At 51.6% G+C, this 17755-nt stretch overlaps 1 protein-coding gene across 1 annotated transcript in view; it reads right to left on the bottom strand.

Moving 5' to 3' along the window:
- Positions 1 to 1641: 1641 nt before the first annotated feature.
- PSTPIP1 (proline-serine-threonine phosphatase interacting protein 1) overlaps positions 1642 to 17755 on the bottom strand; it is a 47426-nt gene continuing 31312 nt past the window's right edge. The window contains exons 6-15 of the mRNA XM_032342357.1: positions 16907 to 16969; positions 16177 to 16275; positions 15313 to 15358; positions 7899 to 7978; positions 7210 to 7308; positions 6075 to 6171; positions 5553 to 5643; positions 3243 to 3298; positions 2913 to 3037; positions 1642 to 1945 (exon numbers count right to left, since the gene is read on the bottom strand). Coding sequence (XP_032198248.1) covers positions 1814 to 1945; positions 2913 to 3037; positions 3243 to 3298; positions 5553 to 5643; positions 6075 to 6171; positions 7210 to 7308; positions 7899 to 7978; positions 15313 to 15358; positions 16177 to 16275; positions 16907 to 16969 — 888 coding nt within the window. The 3' untranslated portion in view covers positions 1642 to 1813. The remainder of the gene's footprint in view (positions 1946 to 2912; positions 3038 to 3242; positions 3299 to 5552; positions 5644 to 6074; positions 6172 to 7209; positions 7309 to 7898; positions 7979 to 15312; positions 15359 to 16176; positions 16276 to 16906; positions 16970 to 17755) is intronic.

Raw genomic sequence — 17755 nt, 5'->3', positions numbered from 1 at the left:
CTCTGCCTGGTACAGACCTTGGTCAGAGGCCTCATTTTTGTTACCGTGGCACTTAACATTTGCCTGGGCATGCGGGCTTTCGTGGGTGCCACAAGCTGCCTGTCACCAGAAATATTGACGTTGACGGCGGTACGCGGTGTCCAGTGCCCGTCCTGGGCAGGGCAGGCAGCCCTCGTGCAGGAGGTCAGATTAGATTCTCCCAGAGGCTCTTCTGGTCCTGGACCCTGGAGATTCCAGTGCTGACCCTCACTTCCATCTCCACCACACATGAACCGTCTCTCAGCCCATGGTGGACTACTGCAGGCAGGCAGGAGCAGAAGGGAACCCCCTTTAACTCTCTCAGAATAGCCTCCCTGTTTCCTTGGCTTTTCTTAGGTCACCTATTCTCAGAAGTCTCATGACTGCTCTCAATCTCATGACTGCTCTCAATCTCAGGACATTTCCTGTACTGTCATTAACTTACTGGGCTGCTTGGTCTCTTGACTGAGTCAAGAGCTCCCTGAATAAAGCAAGGGACTGAGGCTTTACTCCTCTTGCTCTCACATGGGGCAGACCACAGAGGCTTACGAATGAGCAAGCAAAGGAACAGTTCTAGAGAAGGGTGGTCTGCAGGGGACAGTAACCCCTTTCAGCAGGATTTCTCAAGGTGTGTGCAGTGGAGAAGTATGGCATGTCCCCCTTCTGCCCCTGCAGTCTGGCCCCTTGTGCTGACAGTGTTGGGCTCCCACAGGCGAGTGAGGGGGAGGCCCAGGACTGAGAAGCCATCAGTTCGCACTGCTCTCTCCCTCACACCTAATCCTAGTGCCTTCAGCAAGGGTGGAGCCTTCTGTGGCCAGAGCAGGGCTTTGGCAGGCCTTGGCCAGCAGCGGAAGTTGTGTTTCTGGGGGCCTGGGTCCAAAAAAGAGAAAGGCCTGAGAGCATGTAGAACAGAAGAGGAGTCGTCCCCGCAGGGCCCAGAGCCGGCCTGCATGGGCTCTGGAGCCCCTGCCTGGGTGGGATTTGCCGTGTCTGCAGCACTGGCTGCAGTGGCTTCCCTGTGCCTCAGCTGGGGGTGGGCGACAGGATCACTTGTACCCACGAGGTGCTAAGCCTGTCTTCCTGGACTCTGCACCATGGCCCCTTCACCTCCAGGGGACCCACTGCCTGTTTCCTTCCCAGACTGAGCTTGGCTCATCCCCAGAATGTTCTAGGCATTTCTATCTAAATATCTTCATATCTAAATATGTGTGCCCATATTTACCCCACCTTGATGCTCTTTTCTTCTTTGTGCCCTGTCTATTGCTGCTCTTCCAAGACCCCTTTTTAGTCCCTCTGCCCCAAAGAAGGCTAGTGCCCCACTGCAGGTCTCCTGAGCCCTTTCTCATCGCCCCACCCTGTCCTCCCAACCCCTGCAGCCTTCTCCCATTTGCCCGCATGTGAGTGTGTCTCCCTCACAGTCTGGGAGTTCCCAAACTGGGGCCAGGCTCTTCTCCCCACCAGCAGACCTCAGGACAGACTGGACTGGGCCTCCGTGAGGACACTGAAAGTAAGTAAGCTCTGTCCCCCCAACCCCCAGACTTCTTCCCCCACTCCTCTGTCTCATTTTGGTCGGGGTATTTGGACATGGGGGCAGAAGAGCAAAAGGGACCCCTGCAGACCAAGGAATAAAAATGCACTCCTTTATTCCCTGCAGGAGAGACAGCTCAGGGAGCTGCCAGCATCTATCCTGGGGGACAGGCTCCATCTTGGGGCCCCAGCAAGGCCAAGGCAATGATTAGGGGTACCACTGGCCCCAGAGCCAGGGCAGGTCCAGGTGGGGGCTGCTGCCCCTTCCTCAGAGCTTTTCCAGGTAGGTACCAGGGACGAAGCCACGCTGCCCATTCCGTTCCACTGTCCACCAGCCATCCTCCCCCTCCAAGATGACTTCCAGGATGTCTCCAGCGGAGATATCCAACTCGTCGGAATTCTGGGCAAGAGAACAAAAGTGCGTTGGGCTGGAAGGGCCGCTTTGGGGGGGCTGGGGCTGGGCTCTGGTTGGCGCCCCACCCCAGGCAGTAAATGCAAGCTTGTCTCCTGGGTGGGCAGAGTCCTCAGAGCTACACGTGGCCTCCTGGAGCCACAGGACGAAGCTGCTCTCTGGGCCAGGGTAGCCTCTGGAGACAGGAAGGGGGTGGGGTATCTGTGGGACTCAGCCTCCCGCCCTCCCTGGTTTGTCACTGTAGGTGTCCCTCACCCTGGGGCTTCTTCTCCCCACTTGCCCCCTGCTGCCCCCATCCCCCAGCTCTGTTCCAGACACAGGGTCAGGTGTGCTCACCATGCTGCACACATTTCCAGGCCCACCGCATGCAGCCTCCCCGCTGCTGGTGAGCCAGCCCCTGTCATGCGAGCGCACTCTCATTCTCTTGGCCTGTCCCCCTGCCAGCCAAGGACCAGACTTTGGGAGTCTGCGCAGCCCACGTAGCCCCGAGGGCATGCTTTCCTTTGATCCGGGTGGACTAAGGGGGCTCTGCAACCCTCACCTCAAAGCAGGGAGCAGACTGGACTCCCGAGGATCTTGGCACAGCTGCCCAGTGGCCCCTGACCATCCTCTGTCCCCACAGACCTCGGAAAACCAACCTGGGCCCAGCTGAGGGGCTCATTCTGGCTATGGCCTGTTCTTGGCACCCACAGCCCCAACCCCAGGGCACAGAGGCTGACCCACAGAACCCTTTCCTGCAGGTAGCCCCAGCCTCCATCAGCGCGCCTGCCCCTGCACGCACACCTAGGCAGACACAGGCCCTCATACCCTTCATCGTTTGCTCAGCACAGGTACACAGTGGCAGCTGCTGTTCAAAGGGCACATACCCCAGCACACTTCCAGGGCACATGCCTCTCTGTGTGACCACGTTCAGGCATACCTGGCCCGCCTGAGGAAGGGAGGGTGAGAGCCTCACCTGGGCCGTGTAGTCATAGAGCACCCTGTATCCCTGGGCTGGCAGGGTTGGGGGGCCCGGCGCCTCCTTCACTGCGATGGAAGAGTAGACAACCTCATTGTGTTCGGGCATTGGGGTCAGGGTCTCTGTGGAAGCGGAAAGCAGTATGAGAGGCCTGGAGCCCACCCGTCAGAGGCAGTGATCCCCGGAGACACCCCCGGCACGGAGCTCCCCCAGGCTTGGCTCAGCCACCCCCACAAAAGCATTTGGACAACACATCCGTGCCATAAGGAGTCTTCTCCTTTCCCCTGGGGTTAGTTGTTCAGCAGCCCCCATGTCACCCCCAGTCACCTGCAGAAGCTGCCAGTGATATAGTCTTGGGACTTCCATGCAGCAGCCCAGAGAACCTGGGGACAAGAAGGAAAGCGGGTAGGCCCTGGAGGGAGGGGGATGAGGCAGGGGGCCTGCAAAGCTTCAGGGCTAGGGCCATCTGGCCCCCAGGAACAGAGCAATATGGAGTGCCCCTCAGGCCAGAGGGCTCCCCCAAGGGTGGTCCCCTCAGAGTTCAGCCCACTCGTGCCCCCCTTGGACCTTCTCCTGCCTGGACCCAGCCAATCCTAACTCCCTGCACTTCACCGTGACCCGGCCAGCCCAGCTACTACTCCCTGACCGTGCAACCTAGGGACTCCAGTGTCCACATGAGGCAGTGCCAGGGTAATTCACCCCTTCCCCTGTGCCTGGCTCAGGCCTGGGCTGAGCGGGAGTCATGAAGTTTTGTTGAATAAAAGAACGGAACAAGCAAGAAGCAGACACTCCGTGCACCGGTGGGGAGGCAGATGTGGCTACCCCATGAAGCAGGCAGTGCTGAGGGCTACATAAGTCGAGGCTGATGCTATTCCCAGCTTCAGGAAAGGCTTCCGGGTGGGGTCGAGCCAAGTCCTGAAAGAGCTTTACCAGGGAGATGGCACAAGTGTTGGCCAGTGAGCAGCAGCAGTGCAGGGGGAGCTCCGCATGGGTGGAGGAGTTTGCGAAGTGGGCCCATCTGGGGGTGTCGGGGACAAGACTAGAATAGGGACCAGGCCAGACCCCAAGGGGCCCTGAGTGTGGCTCGCTACTGTGGGAGACTGTCCTGGAGTGCTACCTGGGGCACAAAGGGCCTTTTCCCACAGGTGGGGACACTCAGTGATCCCACCCTCACAAATGAGCCCCGGGCCTGGAAGTGGACACACATGCCCAGGATGGAGACACAGGGACAGGCGCGTGTGGGCCCCAGGCCAGGCAGCTGCAACAGCAGTGGCATAGTCCTGCCCCTTGGGCCACTGAGTCAGGGTAAAAGCCAGCAGGCCTGTGACTGGGAGGAGATCGTGGGCCCCCCCGACTGCCCGTTTCTCTAGAATTATCTAACCCCATGACACCAGTTCCTTTAGGCACTTCCCGGCTGCTGCACACCCCTCCCCCGCTGAGCCTGGCTTCTAGCTGGCCCCTGTAGTGGCCCCTGCCCATCCTGCCAGGGGCCAGGCCCCCTCCACCCGGTTGGGTGTCCCTCTCTGTCGTCCTCAGGACGGCACCCCTTTCTCAACACCGCCCAGATGAGCTCTTCCATCCGGTCATTTAAATGACCATCTGTGTTGAGCTCCAGGTTCTCCCCAGGGCTGCAGGGAGGCCCAAGTCCCCCACGATTCCACCAGGTAAGATGGTGGGGCGGGGGCTGCCCTCCTCCTGGGGTCATTGGCTCCTCACAGTTCCTGGAGGGGCACGCTGGGCTTCCTGTTGAGCACGGGTGGTTGACCTCTGCCTCCAGAGGCGGCCTCCAGGGGAGGCTCCAGGGTTCCTGAGGCCTCAGGAGAAAGCTGTCCTCCGAGGGCTGGGGGACCCATCAGCCCATCCTCATCCTTCCCCACCACCTGCAGCCTGGGCCTTCTCTGCGTGAGGCTGGACGGAGAGAGGACATCACAGGGGCCTCAGAGTGGGAGTGGGGCGCAGGTACACATAAAACCCACAGATGCTCTCAGATCCCCAGCGACAGGGCACACAGCCCCCTCAGGAATCTGGCTGCTGGAGGGCTCCCTGAGAAGGCTGTAGTGCTCTCAGTGGGCTGTCACCGTTGTACCCGCCAGGCCTGAACCAAGAGAGCCCTTAGGTTCTGAGTCTGACACAAACAACTCAGGGGCTCCGGATCTAGAGAAAGCAAGTGACTTGTGCAGGTGACACAGTGACACATGTACGAGGGCCCTCTGCAGCCAGGCCAGAGAAGAGGCCCTGAGAAGCCCAGGGAACTCTCCCAAGAATCTCGGCCCTGCTCCTGTGCCCTGGTCCTGCCCCAGCTGGAGAGTGTCACCACTGCAGCGTGACTGTCCAGGGCACCAACCCAGGATAGCAGCTGGGCCCGAGGGACATGCAAGCCAGCCTGGGGCCTCCCTGGAGCTCCAAGCACAGTCAATGGTGAGTAGTGGGCTGTGATTATTTGCTTAATGTCTGGGACCCCTTGGGCTGTAGGTATCATGAGCCACATTGAGTCTGTCTTGTCCCCAGAGTGCCCAAGACCTAACACAGCACCAGGTCCACAGCAGGAGCTCAATAAATGCACGTGGAAGAGCCACTTGCAGGTGGGAAGGCTAGACCCTCTTCCTGATGCTTCCCCAGCCCCATCAGGCTCCTCACCTCTTTATCATGCCGCAGGATGGTTGGACGCCAGGGCTGCCCGACGACGGGGTGACCTCCCGATCATAGTAGTTCTGGTAGGGCACAGGAGCTGTGGGCAGCAAGCTGGTGAGGCCCACGGTGGCCGAGGACAGGGCAGGCAGGACCTGTGCCACCTGATACTGCAACTTGTCCCCATCCAGAGACCCAGACTGAGGCCCCACTTTCCCATTCTGGCCCAAGGCTGCCTCCAGGCAGGGGAAGGGGCCTCTCTCTCTTCTATGAGACATGGAACCAAAGAGGTTTTAAGAGGGATCCCCAGCCCTACTCCCCCTTCTGAGTGTTGCGGCAGGCAAGGAACCCAGCCAGGGGCCTGCATCGTCCCTGACCCCTCCTCTGGGTCTGCCAAGTCTTCTTCACCCAGAAGTGAGCTGTGAGCTGCCCTATCTTGTCCCTGCAGGGGAGGCTCAGCTGGGGGCCAGGCATCCTTGGGACAGGTGGGGCTGGCCCCAGCGGCTGTGCTGCCTGCGGGCTGGGCCTCACCTGGGGGCTCAGTGCCTGTGCTCTTGGCTTGGATGAAGCCATCGATGTCGGCTTCCACGCTGCAGCCTTCTAGTGTCACCCGCACCTCCTCGTAGAGCTGGGGTTGGGGAAGAGCAGATGCTGAGGGTCTTTGATGCCCACCCTCGTCCAAGTCCTGCTCCTCAGTGCGCCTGAACTCTGGCCAGGGACCCCCATCCCACCAGCCTCCTCTCGGGCCTTGTGTGCACAGCTCAGTGCCTGTATTTAGGCACCATGGCATGAGGGGTCAGAGCCCTGGCTGCCAGCTTCTCCTGGTTCCTAAACACTAGCTGTGCACAAGGTCCCGTGCGAGGGGTGTCCCTCTCTTCTGCCCTCAGAAGTAGACACCGCTTTCCCCACTTCACAGACAAGGAAACAAGGCAAGTGTCTTGCCCAAGGTCCCAGAGCAAGAATTCAGTGCAGCCAGACTGGATTTCATTTGACAGGATACAAAGCCCACACTCCTTCTTTAGGAGGCCACCAGGTGGGCTCAAGTCATTTTCAGGGGGGAAAACTCCAAACCCCGCAGTCCATGGGCAGAAGGGGTCAGGCAAGGAACAGCAATGCGCATCAGGGAGTCCCAACTACCTCAGAAGAGAGCTCATGGCTCTCAGGCTGTATTAACAGAGGTCAGAGCCCCCGGTGTGGAAGTGGCAGCCCCTCTTTCCTGGGGGAACCCCCCTGACACTCCTGGCATGTAGAGTGCAGTAAGGGGAACCAGGACACCCCACAGGGACTGGGGGCCAAGGAGGGACTCCTGCAAGCACCAGGTGGAGTAAGCTGCCCAGGGTCTTCCAGCCTCTGCAAATCTCTGAAAGGCAGTGTCCACTGGCCTCCCTGACCCCAACAGGGGGAACAGGCACTCTGCAGCCCTGAGAGCAGAGCCAGGACCATGGAGCAGGGTAAGCAAGGAGGCAGATGCCCAGGCAACCCCTGAAGCAGCCTTCCAGGTAGGGAAGCCGGGGCCCTGTACCGAGCCTCTGTCCTTGGGACCCTGAGTACTTGTTGATGGACTCAGATGGACCCAGGCATGCTGCTGTCTGCAGGCTGCCCTCCCTAGTAACCCTACCCCCGGCTTACTCCCTGCCCCTCCCTCCCCACGCCCCCCCACCCCCACCTCATCATCCTTGACACACTGCAAGGACAGCTGGTTGCAGTGCACCCACATGGCGTTGCGAAGGATGGTCAGTCGGTCAGACTCTTGCAGCTGGAAGGCCTGGGAGGTGGAGGCGGGAGGGAAGTGAGAAGTGAGGAAGGGCTTTAGGGCCAGGCCAGACTGGGCCCTGCTCGACCCAGCTGGTGCTGACTAGCTTACATCCTGCTCTGCTGAAAGCCAAGTCCAAAGGAAACATCCTTCTTGAGGGATCCCCATCCCCACCTCAGAAGCCTGAGGCTTCTGGTTCCTGCCCTCACCCACCCTCCAGGCTCCACCACACACTGGAAAAAGTCCTGGGGAGTGTTGTAAGGGGAGCACTAGACCCGGAGCCCTGAAGCCTGTGTCCCAGGCCTTGTCTACCAACAGGACCCAGAGAAGCTATGAGTTTTGTCTGAGCCTCAGTTTTGCCTTCAGCAAAAAAGGGGGAGGGATGCCTGCCTATAACAAAAGGGCAGGGCACAAAGCAAGATGGTGAGTTCCCAGAGACATGGACCCAGCACAGGGCCTGGGAAGAGAGTAGATGGGTGAATGAGGGAATGAGGCCTTCCTCCCACCACTGCCTTGCTTTCCCCCCATGAAGCAGCTGGAGGAATGAACATCTTTCCCATTTTGCAGCTGGGGAAACAGGCTCCATGCCCGAGGTCACTTACCTCACAGGTGGTCCGGTGCTCCTGCTCCCACTCACCCCGCACCTTCTCCAACTGCTCAATGTTCTGCTTGTACACTCGCTCTGGAAGCACAGGTGGTTCTCAAGGAGGCCAAGGCCCAGGCACACTCCCCGACCCCTACCCCTTTGCTCCTACAGTGCCCCTGTGTGTACAGAGTGCCCTCCAGATCCTTGGAGTGCCCCCTCCTCCCACAGACCTGCCCTGGCTTGTGGTGCCTCATCTGAATGCCTGTTATGGCCACCTATTCTGGTACTGGTCTTTTGAAGGTGACTCTTCACTTCCCACTGTGCTCTGAGCTGCCCAGTGCTGCAGTCGAGCCCATCCCTCAAGATCAGAGTTCAGGCCTCTTGCCATCCCTGGGTCCCACCTCCTCACCCTTTGTAGATGGGAAAGTGAGGCCTGGAGAAGGCAGCACTGAAGGAGGTAGGAGCATGGGAGCTGCGGGGATGGAACCCATCAGGTTTGGCCATGACCTCCATTCCCAGAAATCTGAGGGACACCCATCTGCCAGCCAAGGGAAAAGCTGGGTCCTGGGGGAGGCAGAGCAGAAAGGAGAGCATTTCCAGGGAGAGGGGGGGTGAGCTCTCTGGACTAGGAGGTGTGCCAACAGAGACAAAGGGTGTTGGGGGGAGGGGTTCTGGCCTCAGGTGAAAAATAGAAGAGAAAGAGATCTAGAGGAGACTGTGTGAGGTGAGTGTGTCTGTCTCCCGTGATGGCAGGGCTGTGAAAGTCCTGGGCTCTGGAGCCAGAGAGCCTGGGCTGAAATGCAATCACCACCATTTCTTGGCTGTGTGACCTTAGGTAAATTACTTTACCTCTCTGTGTGTCAATTTCCTCATCTGTTAAAAAGGGGGATGCTACAGTGTGGCCAAGCCACTAGGAGCTAACCTTACCCACTAGCACACCTGCAACAGCTGCAGCCAAACCTGTCAGCTAGCCATGGTGGTCGGTGACTGGCCCTCCCCACCAGCAAGCCTGCAGCAGTCAAGGCCAAGTCACAACAGGAGGATATATGTAGCCCACACAGGTGATACCTCTGGAGTCCTGGTTCTAGTGAACAGGAAGGATTGTGCTATTGCGCCCCACAGGAAAACTTCTACATAAGACCACTACTTTCAAGTCCAGGATTCATAACTGACCTACCTAATACATAGAAACAAACATAGAAGAAGAATATGTTCCAAATGAAAGAATAAAACAAAACCTCAAAAAAAGAAAACAAAACATAAACAATCTCCTGGTAAAGAGTTCAAAGTAACAGTCATAAAAATGCTCACCAGACTTGAGAGAAGAGTAGATGAACTTAGAACTTCAACAAAGATACAGAAAATATAAAAAAAGAACCAAGCAGAGCTGAAGAATTTAATAACTGAAATGAAAAATACACTCTAGTGTATTTTTAGCACCTGGGTGGCTCAGAGGGTTAAGCCTGTGCCTTCAGCTCAGGTCATGATCTCAGGGTCCTGGGATCGAGCCCTGCATTGGGCTCTCTGCTCAGCAGGGAGCCTGCTTACCCCTCTTTCTCTGCCGGCTTCTCTGCCTACTTGTGATCTCTCTCTTTCTATGTCAAATAAATAAATAAAATCTTTTAAAAAAATACACTAGAGGAAATCCACAGCTGATTAGAGGATGTAGAAGAACAGATCAGTGACCAGGAAGATAGGGTAGTAGAAAATATCCAAGATACATAGCAAGAAGAAAAAAGAATTTTAAAAATGAGCATAGGTTAAGGGACATCAGGTGTACTAAAATTTGCATTTTAGGGGTCCCAGAAGGTAAAGAGAAAAGGGGGCAGAAAACTTACTTGAAGAAATAATAGCTGAAAACATCCCAAACTTGGGGAAGGGAACGGACATCTGGGTCCAGACTTCCAAGGTCCAGTAATCTCAGAAAGCCCCAAACAAAACAAGACAAATCCAAAGAGGACCACACCAAAACAAATAATCATTATGAGGTCAAAAATTAAAGCTAAGAAATCTTAAAAGCAGCAAGAGAGAAGCAACTAGTTATATATAAAAGACACCATAAAGCTGCTAGCTGATTTTTCAGCAGAAACTTTGCAGGCCAGAAGATAGTGGTGTGATATGAATGAAATGCTGACAGAAAAGAAGAAAAAAACAACTTAAGGGATGTCTAACTGGCTCAGTTGGTGGGAGTGTGTGACTTGATCTTGGGGTTGTGAGTTTGAGCTCCACATTGGATGAAGAGATTACTTTTTTTGTTTTTTTAAGATTTTATTTATTTATTTGACAGACAGAGACACGGCGAGAGAGGAAATACAAGCAGGGGGAGCGGGAGAGGGAGAAGCAGGCTTCCCGCAGAGCAGGGAGCCCGGCATGGGGCTCAATCCCAGGACCCTGGGATCATGACTGAGCCAAAGGCAGATGCTTAATGATTAAATGACCCAGGCATCCCAGATGTAGAGATTACTTTAAAAATAAATTTATAAACCTAAAATCAAGAATATTCTACTTAGGGGCGCCTGGGTGGCTCAGTGGGTTAAAGCCTCTGCCTTCGGCTCAGGTCTTATTCCAGAGTCCTGGGATCCAGCCCCACATCGGGTTCTCTGCTCAGCAGGGAGCCTGTTTCCCTTCCTCTCTCTCTGCCTGCCTCTCTGTCTACTTGTGACCTCTGTCTGTCAAATAAATAAATAAAATCTTAAAAAAAAAATAAAGAACATTCTACTTAGCAACATTATCATTCAAAGAAAAGTTAAAGGAGTTCATCATTAAACTGACCTTACAAGAAATGTTAAAGGGATTTCCTTAAATGTAACAGAAAAGGCAAGAAAGTGAAAGGGGAGGGAAGGGAAAGTGAAAGGGAAGAAATGTCACTAGTAAAAGCAAACATATTGTAAAAATAATAAATCACTTATCAAGCCAGTATGAAGGTTTAAAGAAACAAGTAGTAAAATCAATTATATCTACAAAAAGTAATCAAGTAATATGGAAAATAAAAAGATGTAAACTATGACATACATAAAATGTAGAGGGAGGAGTAAAAATTGCAGTGATTTTAGAACATGTTGGAACTTAAGTGACCATCAACATAAAATAAACTGCTATATACATAGAATGTCACATATAAATCTCATAATAACCACAAACCCAAAACCTATAATAGATACACAAAAAAGAGAAAGGAAACCAGGTGTAACACTAAAGTTATCAAGTCACAAGGGAAGAGAGCAAGAGAAGAACTATAAAAACAACCAGAAGACAGTTAACAAAATGCCAATAAATACATACCTATCAGTAGTAACTTTAGATATAAATGTACAAAATGCTTGAATTAAAAGACATAGGGTAACTCAATGGATAAAAAATAACACCTATCCAGGGGTGCCTGGTGCCTCACTTGGTTGAACATTTGATTCTTGATTTCAGCTCAGGTCATGATCTCAGTCTCATGGGATCAAGTCCTGTATCAGGCTCCATACTCATCCTGGAGTCTACTTGTCCCTCTCCCTCTGTTTCTCCCCTGGTCTTGCTCTCTCTTTCTCAAATAAATAAAATCTTTTTTTTTAAAAAATAAGACCCATCCAAATACTGCCTATAAGAGACTCACTTCAGACCCAGAGACACATACAGAGTGAAAGTGAAGGAATGGAAAAAGATAGTCCATGCAAATGGAAGCATCAACAATAACAAAACTGGGGTAGGAATACTTACATCAGACAAACAGATTTTTCAAAAAGATTGTAATGAGACAAAGATGGGCATTACATAGATAAAGGTATCAATCCAACAAGAGGATATAACAATTGTAAATATCCACGCACCCAACATAGGGACACCTAAATATACAAAGCAAATAGTGACAAACACAAAGGGAGAAACTGACAGAATTAACAACAATATTAGGAGACCAACTCCACTTACATCAATGGATAGATGATCCAGACAGAAAATCAATAAGGAAATGATGTCTTTGAATGACACTTTAGAGCATATGAACTTAAGATACATACAGAAGATTCCATCCCCAAACAGTAGAATACATATTCTTTTTAAGTGCACATGGAATACTCTCCCAGGTGGGTGACATGTTGGGCCACAAAACCAGGCTCAGTAAATTTAAGAAAATTAAAATACTATCAAGCATCTTTTCTGATCACAGTATGAAACTAGAAATCAATTACAAGGGGAAAACTGAAAAAAAAAAACAAACCCCACAAATGCATGGAAGCTAAACAGCATGCTACTAAACAGCCAATGGGTCAACGAAGAATACAAAAAGGAAACCAAAAAATACTTGGAGATGAATGAAAATGGAAACGCAACATTACAGAATCTCTGAGAGGTGACCAAAGCAATTATAAGAGGGAAGTTTATACCAATACAGGCCTACCTCACAAAACAAGAAAAACCTCAAATGAACAATTTATTTTACATCTAAAGGACCTAAAAAAAGAACAAAGCCCAAAGTTAGTAGAAGGAAGGAAATAATAAAGATTAGAGTGGAAATAAATGAAATATAGACCAAAAAAAAAAAAGATCAGATTAATAGAACAATAAAGCTCTTTGAAAAGAAACAAGATTGATAAACTTTTAGCCAGATTTGTCAAGAAAGAAAGAGGACTCAAAATCAGAAATGAAAGAATAGTTACAACTGACACTGCAAAAACAAAGAATTATAAGAGACTACTAGAAAAAAAACAAACAGATGCAGGAAAACCATTTGACAAAACTCAACATCCATTCCTGATAAAAACTCTTAACAAATGGGTTTAGAGGGAACATATTTCAACATAATGAAGGCCATCATATGACCTGATCCACGGCTAACAGTGAAAAGTTGAAAGTTTTTCCTCTACGATCCGGAGTAAAACAAGGATATCCGTTCTCACCATATTTATTCAGCAATCAGAAAAGGAAAAAAAATATGCAATTTGCTAAGAAAGAAGTAAAACTGTCACTGTTCACAGATAACATGAGACTATATATAGAAAGCTCTAAAGCTTCCACCAAAAAACTATTAGAACTAATAAATGAACTCAGTAAAGTTGCAGGATGCAAAATCAATATACAGAAGCCTGTTGTGATTCTGTACACCAATAATGAACTAGTGGAAAGAGAAATTAAGAAAACAATCCCATTTATAATTGCACCAAAAAGAATAAAATACCTAGGAATAAATTTAATCAAGGAAATGAAAGATCTATACTCTGAAAACGAAGGCCTTAATGAAAGAAATTGAAGACAACACAAATAAATGGAAAGATATACCATGTTCATGGATTAGAAAATTTAATATTGTTACAATGTCCACACTACACAAATTTACAGATTCAGTACAATCCCTATCAAAACACCAACAACATTTTTCACAGAACTAGAACAAATTCTACAATTTGTATGGAACCACAAAAGACCCTGAACAGCCAAAACAATCTTGAGAAAGAAGAGCAAAGCTGGAGGTATCACAATCACAGATTTCAAACTATACTACGAAGCTATACTAATCAAAACATGTACTGGCACATAAACAGATCCATAGGTCAGTGGAACAGAATAGAGAGCCCAGAAATAAACGCCTGCTTATATGGTCAATTAATCTATGACAAGGAGGCAAGAATATACAATGGGGAAAAGACAGGCTCTTCAACGAACGGCACTGGGAAAACGGGAGAGCTGCATGCAAAAGAACGAAACCAGATGACTTCCTTATACCATATACAAAAATAAGCTAAAATGGATTAAAACCTAAATGTGAAACCAAAACCATAAAAGTCCTACAAGAAAACCTTGGCAGTAAACTCTTGGATGTCAGCCTTAGCAATGTTTTTCTGCATCTGTTTCTTCAGTGAAGGGAAACAAAAGCAAAAGTAAACAATTGGAACTACATCAAACTAAAAAACTTTTGCACAGCAAAGGAAACCGTCCACAAAATGAAAAGACAACCAACTGAATGGGCAAAGGACAATATTAAAAATATATAAAGAACTCATACAACTCTACATTAAAAAAAAAAAAAAAAACAACCAACCCGGGGACACCTGGGTGGCACAGTCGGTTTAGTGTCTGACTGTGGTTTTCAGCTTGGGTCATGACCTTAGGGTCGTGGGATCAAGCCCCACGTTGGGTTCTGTGCTTAGCATAGAGTCTGCTTGAGTTTCTCTCTCCATCTCCTGATGCCCCCCGCCATGCATTCTCTTTCCCTCTCTAAAGTAAATAAATAAATCTTGGTGGTAGAGGCGGGGGGGACCCAATCTGATTTAAAAAGTGGGCAGAAGACCTGACTTTTCCAAAAATGACATACAGATGACAAATAGACATGTGAAAAGATGCACAATATCACTCATCGTCAGGGAAATGCAAATAAAAACCAGTGAGATATCACCTTATGTTAGTCAAAATGGCTAGGATCAAAAAGACAAGAAACAACCAGTGCTGGTGAAGACGTGGAGGAAAGGGAACCCTCTTGGACTATTGGTGGCAATGCAAGCTGGTACAATTCTATGGGAAATAGTACAGGGATTCCTCAAAAAATTAAAAACAGAACTATCATACAATCCAGGAATTCTACTTCTGGCTATTTACTTGAAGAAAATGAAAACACTAATTGGAAAAGATACATGCACCCCTATGTTAATTCCAGCATTATTTACAATAGCCAAGATGCGGAAGCAGCCTGAGTGTCCGTCAACTGATGAATGGATAAAGAAGTGGTATATATACACAACAGAATACTATTCAGCCATAAAAGGGAACGAAATCTTGCCATTCATGACAACATGGATGAATCTAGAAGGCATGATGTCAAGGGAAATAAATCAGACAGAGAAAGAGAACTGCCGTATGATTTTACTTTATGTGTGAAATTTAAAACAAGAAACAACAAAAAACAGAAACAGAATCATAAGAATAGAGAACTAGTGGTTGCTGGAAGGCAAGGGGCTAGGAGGACGAACAAAATAGGGGAAGAGGATGAAGAGCTATAAACTTCCATTAATAAATTACATGAATCACAGGGATGAAAAGTATAGCCTAGGGAACAGAGTCAGTAACGTTGTAATAACACTGCACGGTGACAGGTGGCAACCACATAGATCATGGTGAGCTCTACCTAATGCTTATGATTGTCGATTCACTATGTTGTACATCTGAAATTAATACAACATCATACGCCAACTATGCTTGTTAAAAACTTAAAAGGGAGAGAGCAATAGCAGCCACCTCATAGGGTTGTTAAGCAGAGTAGTTGAAACACACACGGCCCCAAGAACATGGATGTCTTTATTTTACTCGCATGATTATATGAGAGTGGTGAGCGTGTGCCTCTGTGGAGTCATGTGTCCGTGTGCGTCCCCAGGGCGAGGAAAGAGTGCCGGGGGGCGGGGGCAGGCCTGTCTGACCACCCTCCCAGGTCAGAGGAAGCGAGCAGGGCCGCATACCTGCCTCCATGGCTGAGTCCTTGCACTGCTTGGCCTTGTTCTGGCTCTGAAGAGAGAGAGGGAAAGCAGAGCTGAGCTGGCCCCAGCCTCCCTGGGGGTGGGGGGCTCTGAAGGGCTTCTGTCCCAGCCTTCCTGAGCCACCCAAGAGGACACTCAGCAGCCAACTGTGGGCACATCCCACCATTAACTTCAGCCTCACCCCACAGAGGACCACAATCACAAAAGGTCCAATACAAAAAAATAAAAACAGAAGCACGTAGCTCACGCCTACACGTGCGACAACTGGACGTGAAGACCTGAGGGAGAAACGTGGATGGGCAGGTCCCACCGCTCCACCTGGCCACTGCTGACCCTGCTGGCTGGGGCTTGGGCTCTGCCCTCGACTTGCTGCCCCTAACTCACCCTCAGGCCCCTGCTCTTTCTGGGCCTCAGCTTTCCTGTCTGTGCAATGGGCGAAATGCGCTCTTGGGCCCTGGTATCTCTGGCAGCCCACCCTGGTCCGGAGGCCAGAGCAGTCAAGATCTGGGGCACTTGATGACCTGGGTGTGCATCCTTTCTCCACTGCTTCCTGGCTCTGAGACCTTGGACAAGTCATTCACTGTCTCAGGGCCTGTTTCCCCTCTGTGACATGGGTCTCCTGAGCCCCTCTCCATGGCTTATGTGAGAGTTAAGCTGGCCATGCCTGTCCATGCCCTGAGACTCCAGGAAACCCCTTTCGCAGATGAGGAGATGGAGGTTCAGAGAGGAGTGAGCAGATATCCCAGCTGCAGACCTTTCTTGGGGTGTCTACGGCACCTCCTTCCCTCCCCGCCCTGTTCCAGCCCTGTATGGGTGACACCATACGGCCTCAGTGGCCCCACGCACCTTCTCCACCTGCTTCTGGGGGCCATTGGTGCTAATGCGTTCGAAGGCCTGCTCGGCATCATCAGCGTCCCGGCACTTCTGCTCATATGACTTCTTGGACTGGGTGGGAGGGGGTGGAGAAGTGTGACTGCAGGGGCGCCCACAGTGAGGGTCCCTGAACCCAGCCTCCCTTCTCCCTGTCGGGGGCCTGTGGGTGGAGTGGGGGCCTCCTCACCAGGAACAGGGGTCTGGGGGTCCAGAAGGGAGATGGAGAAGGGAGTTTTATTCCCAGGCCCTGCCCCCCTGGGGACTCTGGCCCTGCCCATGGCCGCATCCTGTTTAGAGACATGGTCCCCGCAAATGCCATGCATCCTCATGATGCTGGCCTGTGCCTGTGCTGTCCCCTCTTGCAGAACCCCTTTGCTCCCTCTCAGCTGGAGTCCCAGGGGACACAGCTCAGCAGTCTCTTGTCCCTCCACCCGAGTCCCCAACTGACAGCATAGATCATCCTGTGGGCCACTGTCTGGGACTGACTGCCTGCTCCTCAGTCAGGAGCCCCCCAAGGGCAGGGCCTGGGCCTAGCCACGTGGGCCCTGGGTTCCCTGTGCATCCCGGAGCACCCAACAGGCCATGGCGTGTGTTGTTGGACAGGTGGTCAGAGGCTAGCCCCGTCCCAGGGACCCAGCTCAGGGCTCCTGGGGTCTGCACCATAAGTCCCCCACGCCTCCAGGCCCAACACCCTCACACTCACATCCATGGCCTTCTTGTAGAGCGACAGCTTGCTCTTCTGGACCCGGTCCATGACAGCCTCGTACTGTGGGGGACATGGGGCTCTGAGCAGAGGCGCTGTGGCACCCGGATGCTCCCCTAGGCCAAGAGGATGGACTGGCTCCGGGATGAGGCACAGCATTCCCTCCTGGCTCTGAAGGGGACAGTGACAAGAAGTCCTCTCTCCCGCGCCCCACTCTTTCTCAATCTCTGTTCAGGACAGAAAACTAGAGCCCAGGACAGGATGTGTCCATCATGACTTTTTGCTTCAGACTCCAGCCAAGACTTGGTCTCTGTCCCTGGAGTACCCACCCTGCACACACGCACGCATGCACGCACACAGACACACACACTTAAAGAGACCCCCCTCGTGGCTTCTGTACACTGTGTTCTGCCTCACTGTGTACATACTCTGGCACACGCATGCCAAGCTCCACATGACACACACAGAAGTACACACTAACAGGTCCCCAGTGTCCCCACTGCACACACTTGCACATGTAGGCCTTCATGTGCGCATTCACAGAACGTCCACACACCACACCCAAGGACACACAAGCATACTCTTGCACGTCCCTGTGCACAGCCATGGGCCTGTTCACACAGGGGAACACACACCCCTGCCACCAAACTTCTGCCGCCTGTGGGCACACAAGGCGTACACACAAGGCCAGTGCACCCTGACCTCCCCTCTCAGGCTCCTTGTTCAGGCCGAGACTGAAAGGAGCTGTGACAGAGATCGGGGTGTAAGGAGGACCGGGGCTGGCTCTGCCTCGGGTCTCAGTGGGGCCAGGGCTGACAGGGAGCCCTCTGGCAAGCCAGCAGGTCACAG

Source organism: Mustela erminea, chromosome 5 (assembly GCF_009829155.1).
Source record: "Mustela erminea isolate mMusErm1 chromosome 5, mMusErm1.Pri, whole genome shotgun sequence".
Lineage (NCBI taxonomy): Eukaryota > Metazoa > Chordata > Mammalia > Carnivora > Mustelidae > Mustela > Mustela erminea.
The sequence above is the reverse complement of the archived record's forward strand: the minus strand, read 5'-3'. Positions and strand labels throughout refer to the sequence as shown.